The sequence below is a fragment of the Drosophila gunungcola genome (assembly GCF_025200985.1).
Source record: "Drosophila gunungcola strain Sukarami chromosome 2R unlocalized genomic scaffold, Dgunungcola_SK_2 000020F, whole genome shotgun sequence".
Classification (NCBI taxonomy): Eukaryota; Metazoa; Arthropoda; class Insecta; order Diptera; family Drosophilidae; genus Drosophila; species Drosophila gunungcola.
This window is the reverse complement of record NW_026453174.1, coordinates 236,449-260,947: the sequence shown is the minus strand read 5'-3', so window position 1 is coordinate 260,947 and position 24,499 is coordinate 236,449. Positions and strand designations below refer to the sequence as shown.

At 38.8% G+C, this 24,499-nt stretch overlaps 1 protein-coding gene across 1 annotated transcript in view; it reads left to right on the top strand.

Moving 5' to 3' along the window:
- Positions 1 to 3,857: 3,857 nt before the first annotated feature.
- LOC128256605 (matrix metalloproteinase-2) overlaps positions 3,858 to 24,499 on the top strand; it is a 77,122-nt gene continuing 56,480 nt past the window's right edge. Inside the window, exons 1-3 of the mRNA XM_052987083.1 lie at positions 3,858 to 4,898; positions 20,848 to 20,949; positions 21,099 to 21,301. Of these exons, the coding sequence (XP_052843043.1) occupies positions 4,731 to 4,898; positions 20,848 to 20,949; positions 21,099 to 21,301 (473 nt within the window). The 5' untranslated portion in view covers positions 3,858 to 4,730. The remainder of the gene's footprint in view (positions 4,899 to 20,847; positions 20,950 to 21,098; positions 21,302 to 24,499) is intronic.

Here is a 24,499-nt window from a genome sequence, read left to right as displayed (position 1 = left end):
TGCAGTTCACGTGGGGCAATTATGTGAGAATTGAAGAATTGAATTAAATTGAAGCTCTTATTCGTATTCATCCAGAGTGACGTTTATATACGTTGCATATTTAAAATGCTTTCTTTGTTGAGAATGTCGTTTTCTGCGTGATTCGTTGGGATGAGTCCATAGATTTAAATCTCATCGTTTTTACGTTTGTGAGTGTAGTGTGCATCAGCTTTTGGGCTGACGACCAACGGACAAGCGCCACAAAACCCAGAGGCTGTTGACTCATGGGAAAAGAGGGCCGTTGGAGCATTTTTTCTTTTGCAAATCACTCACCCATGTAGCCGCTTTTAGGTGTGAAAAATAATGCAAGAATCATACTCGTAAATTTCAAATCGAATGGCGGGCTTATCTGGACTGCTGAAAGAGCAAATGGCAAACCCAGTTTGATTCACCAATGTTTGAGACGAAAAGGGTATAAAAACTTCGTGCAAACTTTTTATTTTATTCTCCACAACCTGTTGGCTAATTTACAAAAAGAATATTCGGTTGACGGCTCGTCATTTCTCATGCAAATCGGATATGGAATTTTAATGTGTACACTGTACATGTTCGTTCCTATATTAATTGTTTGTTTTCGCTTGCCATTGAGTGAGTGAATTTAATAAATCGCCCGTTGGCCGTGTGACACTTTCCGCGCGATAATGAGCCAAACTCAAACTCCGCCGAATGCGATTAATGGACCTGTTAAATGGAAATCGCTGGCGCTGGGTGGCGTTTTCTCAGATGGACACATCAAGGCAAGGCGAGACGAGACGAGATCAACGCACGAGTCCAGAGTGCACTGGATGCATATTTTAATTAATTACTCGGATACAGATATGTACATCTGCCGGTGTTGGCCTGGTGGGCGGCAGAAGGTCAATTGGGCTGGCATTTCCTGCCCATTTGGCCAATACATAAGTCGCATTTGGCCGTGCGTCATGCGAGAAAGTTTGGGGCTGTGTCAAACACAATTAGTAATTGCTTTGATTTCCTGCCTGTGGAGGAACGTGTTCGCTTTCGCACGCTTGGGAAATGGTAGTATGTAAATCGCATGTCCGACCAGTGGCGCACTTCCATTTTAGACCAGTCGAACATACACCTCAAATTGAGTCATTGCTCAATGGGAAGTAAGATCTTCTAGGCACACTGCAATTAGAACACCGAGAAAACTATTTTATTCAATCCAATTTTTTTTTAATTTAAAAATTTTTTCAACTTCCTAGGATAGTATTTCATAAATTAATCTATTAATTTTCATAAAGTTTTGATTTGGATTTCAGATTAAATTTTGTTCAACTTATTTCTAATCTAAGGGAAATATTTTTAAAATTGTAAAGCCAGATTATTATTATAATTAAATATATTCCATAATATAATGATCCCGATTTAGCATTTAGTCAAATCCTTAGAGGTAGTGAGTGAGGTGCAGGCTTATTCAAAAGCTGTCAGCTTTAATGGTTGTATTTATCTTTCTGTATTAAGGTAAATTACGTACCCTACACAAAATTTGTGTAGTTTACATTTTTCATAAAGAAAACAGACGTATTTGAGTGTAGGCTCATACATTTGTAGGCACGCTTATAAATAAATAAGTTTCCCCATATCGGCCAGACGTCCATGCCCGCCACCCACACAAATAATGCAATATTATACAAACGGAGGCGACTGGCGGACGTAGCGAAGATACCCATACCCGTAGTCGTGGTTGTACGTACCCCCTGGCATTACCAGACGACACATCTCCATAATTGATTTGTCACGAGCTCTGGCTCCTAGCAATCTGAACTCGAGGACTGTTCGGATACTCCCAACCAACCAGCCAATGTTGAATGGAAAGCTAAAGCTAACGCAACAGATATGGTTATCATTCTTGTATGCATTCTCAGAGAAAGCGAATAAACAAGATAGTGTGCCACTTAGTCACTCACATCGAAAATGTTACTAGCCTTTCTTATGCTGTACTATCAGCGTGTTTTTCCCATTTACAGGAAGCGTCGATAAGTAGTTCCCGATCCTGACCATTAGGTTAATTTTTGAGGGAATGATACATGCACAACTTCCGCCGAAAATTGCGTAACTTCCATTGAGTAACAAGCTTAGAACTTCGAATCGATAAACCAATTGTGTTGATAACGCATCAATATTTCCAAATATTACGTACTTGACCATGTGTCACCGTCACCGGTAGCGTTTGTCATTTGTACTTTATTTGGGTCAACTGCAGAGCAGAAATCGGTTTTGCATCCAATATCGTGTTCAATTAGCACTTGAACCCAAGACCTCAGCCTCAGTCTAGGTTCAGAAATGGCCGGCAACTTGTTTCGGATATCTGTAGGTACAGTGTTGATTGGCATTTTAAGATCGATTTAGTTTATTATAAAATATCTTGAAAATTTTTAAAATTAAAATTACGATTATAATAATATGAGTTTCTCTACTAAAAACCATTTGCGGCTTATAAGACTAATAACAATGATTTATACTGTACCTAGACTGGGGAAAAACTTGTGCTATATGTAAGATCTACGCATGTGCGTATCTACAAGACGTCAATTTGTATGACTTTCGTTCTTGTCATCAATATACAAGATCAACTTGAATCTATTGTAGATTGGATATGATTAAGTGACAATAAATTGAATTTAAAATGGGCATTGATCATCGTGACAAAAAAAAACATAAGCATATCATCTTTATAGGTTTCAAGGTTGCTTGTAAGGAGTATTTATCAGTGACACTTAGGGATTTCCAGCAGATTGTGATTCGATAAAGTTGAGTACTACGGTGAGTAATCGGTCAACGGCCAATTTACGTGCGTGAATTGATTAGCCGTTCATTCAAAAATAAAACCGGTTCGGTCAACCAGAAAAACCTTTTTTTCACTCCCAGTTTGTGATTTCGACCGTATCTTAAAAAATATCTCATTCATTGATAAAACACCCAATTAAAAGATCTTAAAATATTAAGTCTTAAGTCATCTGTCACTTATCCCTTCTTCCAAATTTGTTGGCTTTTTCACAGAAATAGTCCATCAATCATTATTATTCGCCTTCTGCTTTGTGTTGATTGTGCAACCGGCGCCAATCTTGGCATAAAAGTGTTAAAACTCTTCTTAGGTAGCATAAATGGGAACACCAAAAAGCGGACACCCACAACGATCAGATCAGTTGGGCTCCTAATGCACACTCTTCAAATAGACTCTTAAAAACACAGAGAAAAAAGTGGTGCATTAAAATAAAAGAATAAACTTTAAAGTTTAACAATTAAGTTTAAGTTAAATTTAATTTTATTTTGTATTTTATTTCGTACACACAAAAATAATTAAAGAAAATCGACTTTGGATTTATTTACGATTTTGCCTATATTTCAGAAAGAAGGTTCTTAAGATTTAAATTTAAAAAATCGAGTTTCCTAAGAATTATTTTTTAATGCCCTTATACACTTTGGGGAGAGGAGTTGTAATAGTACATATTTTTTTTCATTCGACGCCTCGACACCCATTGCATTAAATTGTCTCTGTAATTTGAAGGAAAGGAAATGCTATAAACATGTAAATAATGTTCTTTAATTCTATATTTTGCAAAATATTTTCTTGGTCGTATACAAAAACAAAATTTTTGATCCGTTTTTCTTTTTGTGTATTTTTAAGAGAGACTTGATAACGTAAGTCAAAAACGATGGAGTAGTTGGGGCAGTATCCTTAAGTTACATCGCTCCCCCATGCCATGATCACTTTCTCTTGCGCTCTTTTTCCGCGGAGTGAGCGCCGATAAAGAGAAACGCGCGGCTCTTTGCGCTCTTTGTGCTACCATGGCAAGGCGCTACACGTCGCATCAAGACAACAGTCTCTGCCTGGCAGCCGCGCCGCTTAACCGCTATTCCACTCGGCGGTGTAACGAGATTTTTCATTTCGAACACAACAGAAATAAATAAATGTAAAAAAGGCAAAAAAAAAAACATCGCGATTTATGCTTACACGAAACACGCGAATAAAGAGAGTGCCGCCCACTTGTCGTTTCTTTTGTGGGGCGAACAAAGCCGACTAACGGTAAACGGGCAACGGGAATCGGGAATCTGTATCGGGAATATACTAAAAAACGGAAGAACAAGGAAAGTGATTCCTTTGTGCAGGCACTGCGTGCTATTTAATTGTGTTTCTGTGGTCCAGTGGCAAATGTGCATTTGATATTGAATTTACAATTTTAATTCAATCCAGCCCAACCCAATTTAAGGCCCCCTGCTCCTGTTTTCCATCATTCGTATGCGTCATATGTAAAAGAGCGGAAAAGGGCGAAAAGGAGAGAGAGCCAGCGAAAGAAGCGGTGGCCACAACAAAAGCAACCAACACAGAACAAGAAGCGCAAAACAGAACAACGGTACCCCAACACCCCCCACACCAGCTCCTTCCGTTGTTTTTGTTGCTGCTGCAGCTGTTTTATGCTGCCGGCAATTTGTGTGTGCCACAAATGCGCATGTGTGTGTGTGTCAACCCCCGCGGCCAAAAAGATACAACGAAAATAAAATAAAAGTGAAAAGTACAATTCCTCATCACCATTAGGAATTGTTAGTTCAGCACATCAATTAATTAAGTCTCGAAAATAAAAGAAAATAAAGATACATAAATAGTTATCCACGAGTATTAAGTGATCGAGGAAAAGTGCCATTTTTTTGTGTTCTTTTTCTCGGGAAAGAAAGAGAACGCTTAAAAAATGTGCTCCACACGTGTCGTCGCCGTCTTGCTCGCCTTTGTTGCACTGGCTTCTTGCATCCTGGACGTGCCCCTGCCCCCCGATATATCCCCGCCCACTTCTGAACAGCTGGATATGCAGGCAATTAACCACAAAAAAACAAAAAACATTGTCTCCGAGGATCTCATGGTGAGTTGACACCAAATCATCCCACTCAGATGCATAGACTAAAAGTTACCTGGAGGATTGAAAAACATAGTTATTAAGCTTAAGTGGCTCTTAAATACAAATTTGTTTTCTGATCTCAGAAGATGTAAAGTTGTGTAGTTTCTTATGAATAACCCAGAGTTCCTAATTTAAGACCTACAAATATTAATATATTGAAAAGGCAATTCGAAAAAAAAAACAATCCCATATTCAAGTATGCACTTAAATATGTATTGTGCAATATTCAGTTTTAGAGTTAAGTTTATAACTTAGTAGCTAGATAAGGATTTAATCCATTGGTGGAATAAATAAATAAATGAATAGATAACGCAGAAATATAATCAATCAATGCATAACAAAGTTTGACACAATTGCCCATTTCAATAAAAATCCATCAATTATTAACTTTTTGCCCCTAGAGGCCAGTTGAATAATTGAATAAAGTCCGCAAATGATTGCAATAAAAATTGTAATAGCAACAATAAAACCTTATAAATAAGAAGTACAAATATCAAAATTAAATTCAACGAAAAGGTAAGGAAAGAGCAAACATCTGAAAATTAAATCAACACAGAGGAGTGTTTTCATTGCCGTTGCAGTAGCAGCTTCAGAGACTCTATTCGAATCCGTATGCGAGCATCGAGATAAGGCGGATCCGATGGCCCCTAATACCCCCTCTTCAATCCACAGTGCAGATGCCGCATGTTTATGCTGTGGCTGCTCATGCCTATGACCCAAAATCCCAAAATGGTCTACATCCATTTGCATAAACAGTACGCGCCATTGAAATATAACTATTACACAGAGTTTAAATGAATGTTAATTAAATCTGAAAAGAGATAATTGTTTATAGTATATTAGGTCTGACATTTGAGTAACATACTTCATCCAATTAAAATTTTGACTAAAATCATCACGCTGAGTACAAGTCTTTTTTCTTACTAAATAAGACTTAAAGTTTTTTATATACTAGTAGATTGAAACTTAAAGGAACATAATCAGGTTTCTAAAAAATTCCGTTTTTTTTAATCACAAACTTTGTGTTAAAATAAAAAAAGTGCGTGTTTATTTTTCGAAACGCACTGTACATGTATGCATTCAGACGCCTCGAGATGAGGGCCACCAGTAGTCACGGGTTTGGCCACTGCAGTTCGTAGTGCACAATGCACGCTTATTGTTTGGGGCCATGGTTCTTAATGTATTTGTGGGTCTGCCCCCCTCTTGCTGCACCGACACCTCTTCGCCTCCGCCCATGTGAGCTCCCGCCACTAGGACATTTGCTTGCGGATTGCTGCAGTTAATGAGCGCGGGCGCCTTTTTAATCAGAATAACAAAATATGAGCAATTTACCCATTATGGCTGCCTTTTCTTTTTTGTTTTCTGTGTGCCAAGGAGTCGCGGTGGCATTCTTGAAGCGCCGCAGGACATTGAACCCGTGCCGCTGATTCAGAAGGGCCAGACATGCGAAGCGGCCAGGATGAACTATTTATGTACTCCGCCAGTCGGCCCTTCAGCCCTCTGTGGTTGGATCGAATCTTGGCGTTTATTAAAGTGCGAAAACCGTAATTGAAGGGCCTAAAGGTTCGGAAAAATATGAAAGACAAGTAGGGCGCAGCTTAGCCCTGTTTCAGAGAATTAAATAAGTTAATATTAAATGAAATTTTTTGCAAATATAAGCTGTGCTTAATAAGATTGAAACGTTAAACTTAATATGTAATAAGTTATTAAAGAATATCTATTAAAAAATAATGTATGCTAACATATGATGTGGCAAATATCAAATATATTTTGAAACCAAAAATTAAAATAAATTGGGAACTTTTATTAAGGATTATCAATATGCAGTACGCCAAAAGTTAGAGTTAGATTGACGTTGGAGTTACTCAATATCCACAGATAAGAGTTGAGAAGGTGCATTGTGTCCCTGAACCAGTGTGTAGGTCGAGGACGTCACTGTGCCCGCATATTGTTTATTTAGTAAGGATATCGAAAACGATGGATGTCGCCGCTCTCCAGCTGCCCTTTAGATAAGCACGGCGAACATATGCCATATAGATATATGTAGGTATGTGCTTATGCATATATGGAACACTATATATAGCGGCGATATGAGCGGAACCGAAAAGAAAAGAACTGAGTCCGAGGCAGACCGAGTTGGGAAGACGACGAGTTGAGTTGAGTTTGGCTGGGTTGAGTTCGACTGAGTGTCGCCAGCTAGGCGATGCCATAAAGTCGGTTCAATAAACGCACTCGCACACCCCCCAAACACACACACACATACATATAATCACTCTCCGGATTGTTCACATATACTCACGCAATCGCGCTTATGAGTGGCGTGTAATCAAATAACTGATGAAAATGGAGCCAAGACGAAGTATAAGATGCGGTACACAGAGAGAAAAAGCAGGATAATTATTATATTTTAATTAACACAAGTGTCGAAAATAGGGCAATGTGTATTAAAAATCAGTAGATCAAACAGCAACAAAATTATCTTACTGATATTAAAATTTTTTTGATTTCGAAACATTAGATAAACTATAAATATAATTAAGTAATAAGTTAGTAAAATTATTTAAATTTTTTTATGTTTAACCAAAGTGAAGACTTTGTTTTTCCTTCGTGTATTGGTTTTATTCTTTGGGGGGTGTAAGGAGAGGGCTTCTGACAGGAAAAGGAGGGGGTGGCAGGGTCACGGCACTGCACAGCGGTTGCATGCCCCAGCGGAAGTAGTCCGGAAAATGTACATACACACATAGAAAGTGAAGTGAAGTTAACTTATCTGCACGCGCACAACCACACACATTTGCATATCGCCACGCACAAGCCTCTATATAAATGTGGATATATCTGTCTGAAGGAGAAGAGAAGGGCCTGCAGAGATATATATATAAACTCCCGCTGCCACTGACACTGAGACAGGGACAGGGACAGGGACAAAAAGGAAGACAGAGACAGACAGACAGACCTAACAAACTGTTGCAATTTGCTTTCAAGTTTTCGCAAAATAATTGGCACAACTATAGGAAGCAGCAGAAGGAAGCGTTGTCATCCGCAGACTTTGGGGACTTTCAACTTTCGTGTTTGTATTTGTAATTGCTATTTGCGGCCGAGGTCTGTCTTCCTTTCGTTCGTGTTGCCACTCGAGGGTAGTTTTCTAATGAATTTAGCAGAGAAAAAAGAGCACAATGTAATTTTGGTCAGCGACAAAAACAGGTGTTTCCTGTTCTTCATATGAGCTAAAAGTGATCGAAAAATGTGCATGATTCATTTCAAGTTCCAAGAAAAACTCTCGAGTTTAAAAGAACATTTTCAAACATTTGTTTCTAAATATAAACAGCTGTGATAATATACAATTAATTTCTTTCAATCCAATCACTGGACATGTATTTGAAGAAATCCAATTTAACTCCATTAATTATATTTTCTTGGGACAATATTATCAATTTCTGAAACCTATATAGTGAGATATTTGTGTCCCGTCGACAACAATATTAACTAAATAAAACCAATTTTCAGTTAAATTCAGTTGAGCTTGAAAAATGTCAATTATGCATGTTTAAAGAAGCAAATGTAATATTTACAGCAAGAAATGGCGAGGACTTCTTCTTATGAATCCCTGCAATAATGCACAACCCTTGGTTTCTTTATGTTGACGTTAAAGGCAGATTACACATTACAGTTATACGCTTTATTACTCATTTTTAATTGATCCATTGTCGGGCCCACCGTGTTCCTTAATATTCATCAAATTCCACATTTTTCGGAATGCAATTAACGCAGTTGCAACTGATGGGAGTCATTCTGGGCATTTTCGTTGATTGTTTTATGGCTTCCTGGTAGGAGGGCCAGTCCCCAGTTCGAAATGCAACCCTCCCCGATCGGTGGAATTACTTTTATGGCACACTCAAGGCAGGGCAGGGCAAGTTTCTGACAAAAACAATCAGCCAGCTTCTTAATAGGCTTATGACAATTCTTGGAGCGCCAGTTGAATGCACCGAGCGTCAACAGTCATATAGTAGCAGACAGATCGGGTCGTATAATTTTTAAATGCCAACTCCGTAAGCGATAATCAAAAACAGGAACAGCGAGGGAGTGAATCGAGTCAGATCCAACTTGGAACAGATTAAATTTGTCGCTATTAATTAACTGGCGACGATCTCCAGGCACATTAAGTCAAGTCAAAGCTGCTGATTCAGTGCCGTTCCAAAAGCCGGGAAAATGCAGGGGGGAATTTAATAAATCGAGCAGCACATTAACGTTATTATCAATTACAATAACAGATATTTCCGCTCGAATCGTTGACACGACACCGATGCTCGTTTCTTTCGAATAAATTAACATTTGTGTAAGGTAATTTGTCAGTGAATGAGTGCGACCCACTGAAAAATGCCGCCTGACACCTGTAAAACGCGTTAATGAGACCTGCTCGGCTACTTGGAAATCCCTGATCCCACATTAAGTCAATGACTAACAGCTTTATACGATTTTTTCGTGTCATGGGGAATATATAAACAATAGAAGGCTTTAATTTAAAGTTTATGATTCACATCTAATCGCTAAAAGCTCATTAAATTAAAAACCTAGATATTATCAGTTGTACGTGTTATTTCAGCTTAAAAATACAATTTAAACTAATACAATATTATCAGAAGCTTTGTTATTGTAGGATGAAAACAAGAAAGGTAATGATAAATAATAACAAAGCAGTGGAAAGCAGTCTTAACTACCTTAAACTTTGTTCTATTTTTAGATATATATTAATTCACGCCAAATGGCTTTTGCTACTTGAAAAAAAATTGTTTTCATTAAAATATTTATGGAAAATTCATAGTTTTAATAAGAGTACTTTTCCATGGAAAAAGCGCCTTTTTCGCAGACTTTTCCGACAACAAATTTAATCCTGTGTGAAGTAAAAGGACTGTGCTCACTGCCGCCCCCTGCTGGCCAGTCATGCAACATGCACATGCATTTACCTGACTAAAAAAGCTTTTTATTAAATTTCCCTTTCAATGCATAATGCTGTGGGTGGAGACGCAGTCGCTGCTGTTTTGCTTTCTATTTATTTTTTTAATTGTGTCACGTAGGGACCTATAGAAAAAAACCAGCTGCCTTTTTGGCTTTGCTTGCTAGCTGCCCAGAAAAAAAGGTAAAATAAACTACATCCGATACGTGTTTGTGTGTGCACAGCAACTGCACGCATTGAAATGCAAGATGCGGAAAAATTTTCGAGCCGAGCGCAAGAACAAATAATACCCAATTTGCATTGGTGAAAGAGCGGAATACAAAAACACTGCTAATACCAACGAGAAGTTTATGCACTAAAAACTTTATGTAGGCATAGGCCAAAGGGACGATTTTGTTGGATTTTATTGAGCCAATAATATCCTGTTATTGGGGTGTAAATTGTTCCCTTAAATAAAAATGTAATGTTTGTTATTAAGCAGCATACAGACTCTCATTTGAAATCATGTCAATTGTGCAAATATATTTCTGAATTTCTTGTTCAAAATAAACAAATAACTATTTCATATTTACCTTTACTTCTTCTTTATAAATGTAAATCTGTGCAAATACCAAACATAAATATATACATTTTATATTACCTATTGGTTAAAAAAAAACATAAAACGGTTATGACCAACATTTGTATTGCGATCTCAACACTTCCCTCTACCTAACATTTACACGGCATCAAAATTAAAACGTGCTCGACTCAGCTAATTTATACAAAGGCGAGTATATAGGAAGCATTTCCAATTAATAATGTACTTACTAAAAGCTGATAACACTCAAAAAGTTGCATCGAAAAGGAAACACTCAGCTGGGCGATAAGCCTGAAAGTAGAAGCATCGACAGAAGCCGATTTCCATTGTTGTTGTCTTATTCATTAATTTTATGTGCCATTGATTGATTTTTAATGTCATTTGTGGGATGGGGAATACAGAGACGGGGAGAGAGATATAGAGAAAGAGAAAGAGGAGATTGAAGTGTTATCGTCTGGTCGTCCCACGCAGCGTATGATTGATGCATTTATGTTGATTTTCTTTCGCTTTCCGCTCATTTTTTCGTTGTCTCGCTGCATTTCATGCATCATTATGGCTGCGTACCCAAAAATATGAGACATTTGTTGTGCATACACAATTTCTGACGGTCTGCCTGCCAGCCAGCGCTCAAACTCAATCTGCATGCACATTAGCCGATGGAACGCCAACGCGGATGCGGATGCGGACTCCACCACGGACATCCGTACGGACGACCAATCTCGTCCACCGAACACATTCAGCCACACATGCAAATATTTTCTATGTTCCTCAATCCGAGCTGTCACCAATTTTGGTTCGCAATTTCTATGATTCATGCACACAAAAGGGATGAGAAAAGGTAAAAAGCGCAGGTAAATTCCAGGAGAAGAAACTAATAGCTCACATGTTAAGAGACAGGAAAAGTATGTGAAATAAGTTGCAGGTAATATTAATGAGATGACATCAACTGAGGACGTAAAAGGAACGAAAGGCAAATGACATATATTTTGCATTTAATTAAAAGATGGACAGATTTGGTTTAAAAATTAAAAGGACATTATAACTTACAGACAAAGCCAATCACATATCCAATATGAGAATAAAAATTTGTTCTTGATTTCATATTTACCATGGATTATTTTACAGAACTTTGTAGCTAGCATATTTATTGTTTTCTTTTAACTATTTATGTTTTGTTATATTGGGTTAATTATAACCATTCGTGAAAATCACTCAAGTGAGTGCTGAAAAGAACGTATAATGCATTATTGGAATTGCACAGAGAGTTTCAGCTTTATCTGCTTTGCATTTCACTTAAGCATAACCCAAGAAGGATTGAGAGATATGTTCAGGGAGGTGAAGAAAGTAGGGAGTGCTAAATGGAGGTGGAAAGACCGACCATAAGCATGCATTCACACTCAAAAACCCGTATGCAGATTTGTTACCAACGGTCTATAATGGCAGGAAGAATAAAAGCGCAATAAATCCAAGAGGTTGGCTCTGGCAAAGGTGGAAGTGCATAAATAAATATATATAGCCCAAACAAGAAATTCGTTGGCAGAGTTCTAAGAGCGCCACGAAAAGCTGCACAAAAGAAAAATATAAACAAAATATAAAGCAATTGGAGGTTGACCCAGATTCATTGCTGCCGTCTGTTTTTTTCCTTTTTTTGTGGATTTGTGCTCGTATTAATTATCACATTTTTGTGCCCCGACGCGCGCTTCTGATTGCAGCAGCACAAAAAAAAATAAAAGAAGGAAAAACATCAACAATCGGGAGAATATAAAAACAATTTATTTTCGATTTATTTGTTTTGGCTTGGCTTGGCTTGGCTTTATTTGGGGGAATCGAAATGCCGTAGAGCACGCAAGCTAACGGGAGATGTTAAGTCCCAGTGAGGGGCATACACACACTCCTATAGAATTTGCCCAGCAACCGAGAAGCGGCGGAATGAAAAATCTTTGACATTTTGGCAGAAGGCAGAACGGCAGAGTCTTGATTCCCTGACTTGATTTTAATGATGCACATGATGCCGCAGCTGCTTGGCCTGGCCTTTTCCGGAGAAACATCCAACAACCACTGACATGCAGCAAGCAGCAAACCAGCAACAATGGCAATGACAACGCCTTTTTTGGGCGACATTTGTGCAGCGAGCAGGTTTCCTTTTAAGCCATGAATGTGCCATCAATTATGCGGCATGTTGCCCGATCTGAGGCTATAGCTCCAGCTCGATATCCAGCCGCAGTTACAGCTTCAAAACTCGGCTCCAACTGCGAAGCCAAAGAAGGTACGAAAGGAACAACCAGACACGTAGGTGTTGCAGTCCGTGTATCAGTCACTTGTGCACTGTGAGAAAAGTAACTATCTACAATTAAAGAATTAACAGGGCTGCCATTCCTTAGCTTACGGAAATGGTCTTTACAATTTATGATTTATTTAGACAAATATAAATTTTCATGAGTTCATATTACTGAATAAATCTCAATTGGTAGAAACTTAAAAATATATCTAATTATAATAATGTCTCATCTTAATTAAATATCGACGTTTGTATATGTCATTAAATGTTTAATAATTATATTTACCATTTTAATGTTTGAAAATTTACTCAGAATTTTGAGTCATGTCTTTTAAATTTTGGCAGTGTGATATCCAATGACTCTGGCTTTGCTTACCTGTTTGCCACCAATCATTAACGCCCAGTTCTCTGAGTCAGCGACATTCCCTCAAAACTCTTTCTCATCTCTGTCTCATCTGCGGTTCAGAGTGCACAAATATTGACCAACTCATTTGGCGGTTCGGGGGTTTTACTTTTCCGCTTAGCCACCTCATTTTGCCACACTCATCAGCGATTCAACGACTCTTCGGCTAATTTCATCAAACGGTAGTCGTGATATGGCCAAAACGGGTTTTAGTAGCAGTGCCACAAAATTTATGTACACATGCAGCGAGAAGCTGGCGATGGCTTGTGCCTAAACAGTGGTAATCCAGCTAGGCTAGTCAAAATAATAGCAGTTCGCAGCAGGTTTCTTGCTTTATTTATATAACCCAGCCAACAACCAGTAGCACCGCTGCAGATAATATCTTGTCTTAGTCCATGCAAAATAAGTCTAAATGGGAGACATGGAAATTTGTATATGAAAACGATCAAATTACGGGAAGGGGAAAAATGTCAGAAATTATCGATTGCAATGGAGCAAAGTGTATTGCAGATCATTTAGCTAATGATAATTTTTTAGTATTTTATAGTTATAGTAAAAAAAAAACACTTTTCAGTTTTCATAAGTTGCTTCATCTTTTAAGCGTTTTTCAACTAATGACTGTTGTTCGAGCTGCTGCCACTGACCAAGGGCATAAAGTTACTGAAAATATGGCATCCTCAATTGAATTATTAAGCGAATTTATGCACTATCCCCTGAAAGCAGAAAGTCGACTCGAAACCACGGGCGGTGGAGGTTTTTACCATATATCACTGGCCATATCGAGTTGCCGCCGCCTTAGTGTTTCGTCTGCAAATGGTCTTAATGTCACAAGTTGAGACGGAATGCAACGAAACCTTTTAGCCAGCCTGGTTCTGGTTGTAGAATTTGCATATAATTGGTTGGCCATATGCTGCAGCTATTCCAGATCTCGGATCTCAAGGCGATGCATGTCCACACATCGATTTCTGTTTATTTAACTGTCATGCCAAGTCATTGAACGCAAACTTGGATGCTTTGTTTTTCTGTTTCAGCGGAACAGAGCGCCAGAGTGCGTTGATATAAATAATGATTTATTTGTTTATTGCAAATTGCTCTCGGACACAAAGCGTAGTTAATCAAGAGTGCAGTTCGCCTTGGAGTCCAGACTCTTTGCCATTTCCATTTCCATTTTCCCATCTTGCTATTTACGCCGCCGCCTTTTCCCCTCTGGGGATTGAACCTATTGTCTGGGGTGATTGAGGGCGGGCGTGGAGTGATTGGTACAGGAATGATTGAGGTTTGGGTGTTTGGGGGTGGGCCCCTTTGATGACTTGTTGCTCGGGCGCGGCGACAATGTATAGTAAACGCTGGAGAACTTGGCGGCGGCTGGCAAGTGCCGAGTATCTCATCACTTTCCCATAAACTCTGGGCCCCAGATGGGGCTGCAAGTGGGTCGTCATCCGTGGTCTGTGGGCCGTGGGCGGGGATATTGCAATTTACGTCCTGTGGTCTAATTAAAGTGCAAGCACAAACACAAACACCAGCGCCAACTCAACTTGTGGCAGGTTGAAAGACGGACCACGAGCCATTCGCCATTCACCAGGCGCATTGAACGTTGCGTGTTTGCAGCTTTGCGGTCGGTTCATTTGATGGTCTACACCGAAAGAAATTTAATTTATTCAATTTGCAACAAGAAGAAAAAAAAAGATTAAATGTTCCAAAAGACGGATAAATTTTAAAATGAATTTTCCTTTTTTGTATGAAACTGTAGAAGATTTGTGGTTATGCCTATTTGTCGTTTAATTTAAATCAAATTTTGTTATTCTTTTTTCATATGCATATTATTGAAGTTATTTTGATAACATGAAGCTAACTTTGTGTGGAATTTTGCTTTTTAATAGATACAATAATCAAGTGGGTGTCATTATATGGGTATTGTAATTAACCTAAGATCCACCATTTTCGCACCCTGTATTGGTGACGATGGAGCCAACAAAGCAATTTTCAATAATATAGTATCCAACCCTATCTCTCTGCTCTTTCCTTTGGCTTCGTTGCTTTTCTTATCCCACATTAATCAATGTTGATTTCAATTAATTTAACCATCTCTTCACTTTGTCCAGCCTTTTGAAGGAGTGTGCGAGTGGGTGTGTGTTTTTTTTATTAAATGTTTGCAATGGTGGGCGTGGCCATCACTCGAGCCGCTAGTTGGCACATCCTTTTCATTAAAATTCGCAGTCTATAAATTGAAAAGGAGCTGCAGTGGGACGGACGGGCGTGGGATTGGTTGGGGTTGAGGAAATGGGGTATGACTCGCGCACATGTTTCAAAAGACGTGTGTGTATCCAAGACTTTTATGAGACAGCAACAGGAAATGCATGGAAATGGTCGGGGCTGGGCCCCAAAGTGGGAACGTGTGTTTCTTTAAATGGAGCAGGTCAAACGGAGAATGTTGGAGTTTAAGGAATGCCAAAAATAAAAAGATGTTGTTCCCTAACAATCTATCTTTTAGAAATTATATACAAAGAGACTAGTTATGTATTACTAGCTTAACATTGCCGTTTAATCTGAAAAGTAATGTTCTTAAAAACTTGAACACACAACACTTTTTTAAGAGCTTTAGATTTTGTACCTGCTTAAATTCCATTTCCAATATAAACTCAATAAAGCCATTAATATGATTGATTTTGAATCCATTTCACACACTCACTTGCAGTAAATTTGTTTGTGGCCAGGACCTGTTGTTCTGCCGACACATTTAGGTCCATATCCTGGCAATTTGGCCTCGATTTCATGCTCTTTGTGGTCTCTGCGTCTCCAGCTTTCTACTCCTTCTGTTTTTTTTGCTCTTTGCGCATTTCACAGAATTTGTGGCAGGATCTGAGGCTATGTCCTTCTTGGCAGAAGGCGCATGGTAGGTGCCAGAATGCATATGTTTTTGAGGGGAGTAGGAAGGGCTTAGATGAATGCGCTCGTTTGTTGCAGTTGCCTGTCATTTTTATAGGTTTGTTTGCCTGCCGATCCGGCGTCATTTGTAGGTGGTTTTTATAAGCCACTGTCGCATGTGGAGCAGAGAGTTATGGCCGGCATATGAACCATTATGATTTGTTTTTACGGTTTTCAATGCCCCTACATGTAGGTCGAAAATCACGGATTTTTAAATCACACTAGATAATTGTCAATACTTTATTTGTTAAATGTTTTTTGTATATAGTATTGCTTAGTTTTGCCATTTCAGTTTTACCTATCTCAAGTATTTCAATTCATTCTTTAATTTGCCCCTTACCATTAATAAAGCACACTCTCGCCTTGAAGTTAATTGAATTAGGCGCCTCCGATAAGCCCTTTATTTTTATTTCTGTGTGACCCGCTCTCGTATAATTATAATCCAATAAAATAATAAACATATCGCCTCGTCCATCGTTCAATTTACTTTCACACTTTCACCAGCATGCGGTGGCGAGAAGTTTTCCTTGTGACACGACAACTTAACTAAATTAAGCCCCACAATTATTGGATGGCTGTGGGGAAAGGCCATATACATTCGGTTCAAGCCCCCCGCCATTCGCACTTTTCTCAATTGTTTTTCGTTATTGCTTTTCGTTATTATATTTTGATAACATGATTTTGTTTACACGACAAATACTCACGTAGCAATGTTTTACTGTTATTGTTTCTGATACGATGCTCACCTCTTTTCCCCAACTTTTTCCACTCCACTGGCGCTTTTCTATTAGTCAGAATCATGGCTTGGCCACGTACGTAAGCCCCGCCGCCACTTCCATACTCCCCCACTTTTCCCCCGATTTTCAAACACGTAGCCTGGGCCACAAATTTCCCATTTAAAACGCAAAAGGCCAATGCATAAATGATTGATACCGAAAGTGGTGGGAGATCGTTATTTAAAAGCACTGGTGTGGGGGTCAAATGTGAACACTTCCGTCGCTCAAAGACTTAAGCAATTCATTCACATACCCATCCATCCATTCATAACTACGAATTATAGTTATTGTCGTCGTAAAATGCTCGGCTCTCTGCCATTTGGCACACCTTTCGTAAGTACTGTTTACAGTTCGCAAAGCCTTCGATTAGCCAAATTGACTAGTTGCGTTCGACTAAAAGGAACTCGGGCTTAACCAATTTCCCCCATTATCCAGCTCCTCGATGGACAAGTCTTCCATTCATTAAGAAACTTGAGGCGTCTGCTGTTGTCTCCGCTGGCCAGACATTCGGCTTCCGCTGTGTGCCACATTATTCTTGTCCCCACCCACAGAGGGTACAGGCCAACTTGCCTACAGAGAACTTGGATTGTGGTGAAATAATATTTAATATTTATTCTACTCTGTTATATTTCCAACAGGTTATAAACATTTTTTGATTGATTTATTTTAAATTAAATTTTTATTAAAGCCTTGGTATTTTTACAACATTTGTGAACGCTCTTCTGGGCAAGCAACATTTATTATTTTATTTAATAATTTTAAATGTTCAATTAAATTAAAATAAATTTTTAAGCACAATTATTTTTCAATCCTTTCGGTTTTAAATATTTTGTCACATTAATCCCTACAAATTTCTGAGTCGATAAATAAAGTTCAACCTTGAATATTACTGAACTGATAAAATGAAATTCAATTCGCTACGAACCCTAAATAATCGCTACCAAATCAAGATATTTATTAAATTTAATTTTCTTCCAATTAAAGAATATTTTCGGTTCCTAAATTTCGACTTAAAGAATTTCAACTGTATTTCGATTTCGTCTTTGCATTTAAACATACATATATTAATTGATATTGTTTTCGTGTAGTCGACAAAAAGAGCGGGTCGGCGACAAAGACAGAGGCGGAGACAGAGTGCTCACATAGCTGTGGGGGATCGTTATGTGAATTTCAATTTGCTAGTGTGGGCTTTCTTACGTTACTTGCCGTTACGTATGGCCGGTGCTGTGCGACTGACGCGTTCCGAGCAACGTGACAAGTCCGCGAAGGGACGAGGGTCTAAGTCAACTTTTTTGTGACGCACATTTCGCTGGAATCTGAGCTAACCTGGGGTCAGGAGCTGGGCTTGTGCTGCACCTGTCCCGGGATCCAATGTTCTTCCTTTATTGCGAACCTGATGGACTTGCAACCAACGCTGCTGGAGTTGCGTAAAAAAATAATAAATAAAATGGCAGAAGCATACAAAATGCTGCCCTCGGCTATTCTGCTATTATTGCGGCCAACAAAGTTTCCTTTAGTTTAAAAGCAACAACATGTGGTTGCTTTAGTGCTACTTTTGTGACTCATTCGAGGGAAAGTCACAAAAGTGGAATCAAATCGGCAGATTCACTCACCAATCAACCTCTGTTTGCTTTTATTCCCCCTGAGAGGAAATAATTAAAGAATGATAGGATTTTTATTGTTAGTACCAATCTACAGAATCTAAGCACCATTGAAAATTGTTAAAACTCGCAAACAAACAAATTTTCTTCGCCATAAGTTCGCTCAATATAATTTAAAGCCCAGCAATTTTTGTAGTCAAATCTGATTTGTGCATTTATATGCATCGCACACAGCTACTTTTCAGCACCTAAACACAATGTAGATGGGCCATTTGTCATTCGAAATAAATCCCAACTAATCGCCACACATCACGTTGCCCCTATAAGAATACCAATACCACTACCACAACTTTTGGCTAACGATTCTTTTCATAAAATTTGCAAATCGTTTGGCCATTCAAAAGTTTGTATTCCACTCTTTTGGTGCACAATTTTTTAAGCGACTGACAATAACAAGTAAGGCGAAAATCGAAAAGTTTCGAGCGAGGCGGAAGGCGGAGGAAAAATGTGGTGCGAGTGTGACAATTTTCTCATATGTGGGAAAATGAAAGAGAAAATTAAATTTGCAGGTCACGTAATTTGCTGGTGTATGTGTCAAGTTTGCTCTGCGTGCCACTGTGTGTGTTAGTTAATAAATATGCGCGCACGCGATGTAAAAATATGTAAATCCAGAGGCAAAGCACATATGGCCACCGAATCGAGTCGATATTCGAGTTGGGTTCTATTTGCGTTCTGTTTTCGCACTTTACAGTTATGACCTAGTATACATACAAACTGGGGGTCCGTACGTAATGCCCTACGGGATACTTTCAATCAATGTGGTGAATTAAGTCGAAATAATGTTATCACAAAAATATAGGTATTTCAAAAGGGTAAAAAGAAAAGAATATATATATTTTATAAACAAAATTGTATACATTGCAACCTATTTAAAGTGCCAATCTTTATACCCTTGCAGAGGGTATTATAATTTCAGTCAGAAGTTTGCAACGCAGTGAAGGAGACGTTTCCGACCCTATAAAGTATATATATTCTTGATCAGCATCACTAGTAGAGTCGATCTAGCCATGCCCGTCTGTCCGTCCGTCTGTCCGTCCGTCTGTCCGTCTGTCCGTCCGTTTATATGCAAACTAGTCTCTCAGTTTTTAAGCTATCTGCATGAAACTTTCCCAAAAGTTGTCTTTCTAGTATATAAGTCGGAGCGAGCCGGATCGGACGACTATAGCATATATCTCCCATAGGAACAATCGGAAAAATAAATGAAAAAAAATTATAACTTTTCTGTTTTTTAATTTTTTTTAGGTTCTTCGAGATATAGTAATGGTTAAATATTTCAGAATTACGGTTTAAATTTCATCAAAATCGGACGACTATAGCATATAGCTCCCATAGGAACAATCATAAAAATAAATGAAAAAAAATTATAGCTTTTCTGTTTTTTAATTTTTTTTTTAGTTCTTCGAGATATAGTAATGGATAAATATTTCAGAATTACGGTTTAAATTTCATCAAAATCGGACGACTGTAGCTCCCATAGGAACAATCATAAAAGTAAATAAAAAAAATTATAACTTTGGTGTTTTTAAATTTTTCTATAAGTTCTTCGACATATAGTAATGGATAAATATTTCAGAATTACGGTTAAAATTTCATCAAAATAGGACGACTATATCATATAGCTCCAATAGAAATAATAAAATTATATAAAATAACTACCTAATAATGAGCTGCAAATCATCATTGCTTCAATGTTTTTAGACATATACGCTAGTAAATCATAATTTTAATGTTTTCAAAAATATTTAATTCTTGCAATAGCTGCAAGGGTATATAAACTTCGGCTTGCCGAAGTTTGCTTCCTTTCTTGTTTTAAATGACTTCAACTTTTTAAAGCATATTTTGGCAGACTTAAAAGTTAATCTTAAATATACCTACATTTATGCAGTACCTTTAAATTCAAAATAGCCCTAGAAGGCAGCTTTATGATTTCGGCCAGGAGATATGGAAATGGCTTACATTCCTGCCAAGCTTTCTTCCTTCGAGCACTTCTCCATCAACGTTTCCTTGCACTTTTTTGCTGTGGCATACTTTTTGGGTTATTAATGTTAAAGTTTTTGTTGCTGTTGTTGCTGTTGCTATTTATGTTTGGTTGTTGTTACCAGCCGCCATCCTATCTGGCGTTGCTTTTATCATTAACTTTATGCAAAAAGTTTTGGTCCTGGACCTCTTTTTTTTCTGAGACGGTTTTTTGTTGATGCTGGCAGCAGGCAGCATCGCATCATTTGCAAAACGACAAATAGTTTGGCTCACCGAACTGGCCATATGGCAGACAGGGCCATTGTTGAGATACCCGTTCCTTTGGCACACTTCCTAATGTATCTATCCATCTCTCCTTGCAGTACAATTACCTCATGCAGTTTGATTATCTGCCCAAGTCGGACCTGGAAACGGGAGCCCTGCGCTCCGAGCAGTACCTGATAGATGCAATCCGGAGTCTCCAGGTAAGAGCCATTCCCATTCTCCATTCTCCATTCTCCATTCCATTCCCTACAAGCCTTGCAATGCCATGCCATGCCACACCATGCCATCCCAGCCACAAAACCCCCGCATCTATTATGCACAATTTCACAACTAACATTACCGTCTGCAGTCTTTTGGCAACATTCCAGTTACGGGCCAAATCGACTCGGCAACGGCCCGGCTAATACAGCAACCTCGATGCGGCGTGGGCGACAAGAGGAACGCGTACAGTTTCTCACCAGATAATCTGGATCACGACAGCGGCTACAGTGTGCGGGTGCGGCGTTACGTTCTGCAGGGACCCAAGTGGTCGAAAACGGATCTTACATGGAGGTAAGTCAGCCTATTCCATTTATTTGCAATCAAACCCGGATTTGAAAGGGAATTTGATTGGGCACTGCAAATAGTAATTCTTAGAATAATAAAAAAATAGTTCAGAAGATGATATATCAAATGACAAGGTCACAAACAGTGTTAAAAATGTACTGCTTGTAAAAGTCTAAACTTAACAAACTCGTGAAAGATAAGGCAAATTGGTAAAACCAAAATTTTAGAAACGAAATATCTTGTCTTTATACAAGTAAAAAATTGACTAAGCGTTTTTTAAGATTTTTAGGAATTGATTTAGTATGAAAAACTTCTTGGGTAATTGCTAAAGGGGGTATAGGGATTAAATTGTTAAATTTATTTCCTGAATTTTCTTTAAATAAATCTGTTTCTTGACTTTCGGCGAAGCTCTGAAAGTTCTTATGCAGTCCCGATGCGCCCTGCAAAAAACCCATAATTATACTTTCCCCATGGCAACCCCCCATCGACTGGCTTTCCGTACCCTCCTGCGGATGTTCATTTCAATTAAACTGCATGCAGTTCATTAATTTTGCAGCGTTCATTTAGATGCGAATTTATAATTTTACAAGAAGCTTGATGGCAGAGTAGGGCTCCTGTTTCTGACAATCCCGTTCCCGTGGCTGCCCCCTATTTTGGTCCGTTGTCCTGTGTGCATACGCGCCGTCAATTAATTCAAAACTCAAACGTTGCGTAGCTTGTTAATTTTTATTACGGCCATTGCACTCGCCCCCAGAATGGGATTGCATAATTTGATGCCCGAGAGCTTGTTTTTATTTTTATTTTTATGTAAAACAATTCAGTGCTTTCCGGGACCTTAGTTGGCTGCTGTTCTGTTCCCGGCTGTTGGCCAAGATGACCCGCTGCGTGGCAAAAACTTAAAAGCGGAGCGGGACTGGCCGCTTTCATTAAACACTTTGCGCCAAATTGAATTTTACGATGAGCCGAAACGAAGGCGCTCTGATTGCAGCTGTCACTTTTAGTGTTGTGTTTGATTTTTAATGCGCAGCTGCATAATTGCGCTTGAAATATTAAACGATGGGCAGTAGCAGTAGCAGCAACAGAAGCAAAAGCAGCAGCAGAGTCTATCTCATTAAGAAATTTTCCAATTAAATTTGCATAGCTTCGAGGAGCTGCTGGTTTTTCGCCCGAGAGTTGCATACTTTCGGGCTGAGCTCAGCTGGTAAAGTTGAAAGCTCATCTCCACATTGCACATACGCCATGGTGGCCCTTTAAGCTGCTACCTTCCCTCTGTTCGGTTCATTGGGGTTCATGCAGCGATAGCTATTTAATTATTTCTTGTGTCGTCTACCCTTAATTGGCCATTAAGTGGCAAGCGACCAAAAGGGGCAGAAACGGCAGGACAATATTGCGACTAAATTAAAGCATTACGCAGCTTCCAGGATCCCGGATCCCGTATCCCGTATCCCGGATCCCTTATTCCGGATCACAGCGGTGGTGGTTGCTAGCATCAAATTGACTTTACATGAAATATACATATACCGATGAGATGAGGTTGGAGCTAAGAACGGAGATGGGGCCATCGATATGTATTGACCTGCTTTTGGCCAAGCTGCATGTGTTCTCCTTAATTGCAGCACAAAGCGAAAATGAGGAGACGAGATGAAAACAGGGTGGCGTCAGTGATTGTGTGTTGGCAAGTGTTTTTCCATTTCCGCTCAGCATGGAAATTGTGGGACGGAAGTCGTTCTTAGCAGTTTTGTACTCATTTTGTTTCCACCGCATTTTCGCGAAAACACACAATGACAACATCCTGCCACAAAGTTGTCGCCATCGCAGAATTCCTTAAGATATTAACAGTGGGAACTGCTTTTGACTACACCGGAAAACATAAATGAAAATTAAAATTTGTGTTATTTAAATCTATTTAAGTGTGTTATTAAGTGTGCTCCATTAAAAAGAAAATACATTTTAATGTGTTGCTACTTCCATTGAAGAAGTTCTTCAAGTTTGTTGTATTAATCTAATATATTTTATTATAATAACGTAACGTATTTGGTCAAACAAACTATATTTTTTAAGTTTTTGCAATGTAATCAAGATAATTCCAGTGTAGCCACAAATCCAGTGACAGTAGCAGCTTCAACTTCAGCGGAAGTGACCAAAAACTTGCACTTTGCGCAAATGTTTAAATTAAATTGGCAATTGTCCTGCAGGAGAATAGGGGGAGATTTCTTGTTTGGCAATGGCAATGGTCGTAATGTGGCATTAACTTGGCTGCCAATGAAGCTTTCACACTTTGCCCATTGTGAAGTGTTGACTCACATTTCCTCTAACTTAAATCTGTCTTAATTAACTCAGTTGATGCAGTCGGGCTTGTTTCCCAGAGTCAACTTGTCAAATGGCTATTGAGTTGAGCAAAAAAAATGCTTTTTCACTCATTCACTCGGTTTAAGCTTCCATTTTTCATTTTTCATTTTTCATTTTCCATTTCTCTCTTAATGCATCGGCAAACAATTGTCCAAGCCAGGAAAAGTGTCAATAAAAGGAGAACTTGTCTTCGCACCTGTTGCTTTTTTCATTTACCTTTTATTTTAGCTTAAAGTGTTCTTTATTCTTCTAATTTTTTTGAAAAGCTGGCAAAATTGTTTGAAAAATTCTTGAAATTTTGCAAAGGGAAAGTTTTGCCGGAGAAGTGGAGAATTTTTTGCCTAATTGAGGGTGTTTCATTTTGGACGGTTTTCGCTTGTTTTCCAGTTCTCTCTCTTTATTAGCAGCAACAATGTGGTCAAGGGCTGGCCATTAATTGCCTGTTTTTGTGGCATTAATAAACCGCAGCGAGTGTGCATTGCGCACTTGCTGGGCATTAGTTAGATTTTTAACAACATTTATAAAGTGCGCGATGAAGTCAAAGGAGCGAACCGAAGTGGGAGTCCTTAACACGCACATTCTTGCGTTTGCGTTTATGCTTATTAGCGTGCATGCAAGCCATTAATACGGTGCACTGAGAGAATAGTAGGAGATGGGCACGTGGCCCAACTTCTTAGCTGCTGCAACATTAAGAGGCGACGTGGACGGATGCCTTGTGGCAAACATCATAAAAAGTATGTGCCACTCGGTAAAATTTCGAGGAGACAAGGAAGGACCTACCTAAAAGCGCCATTCTGCTGTCCATGTTGCAATGATAAAAAGTAATTTTATGACGGCCACTCTCACGCCCACAAA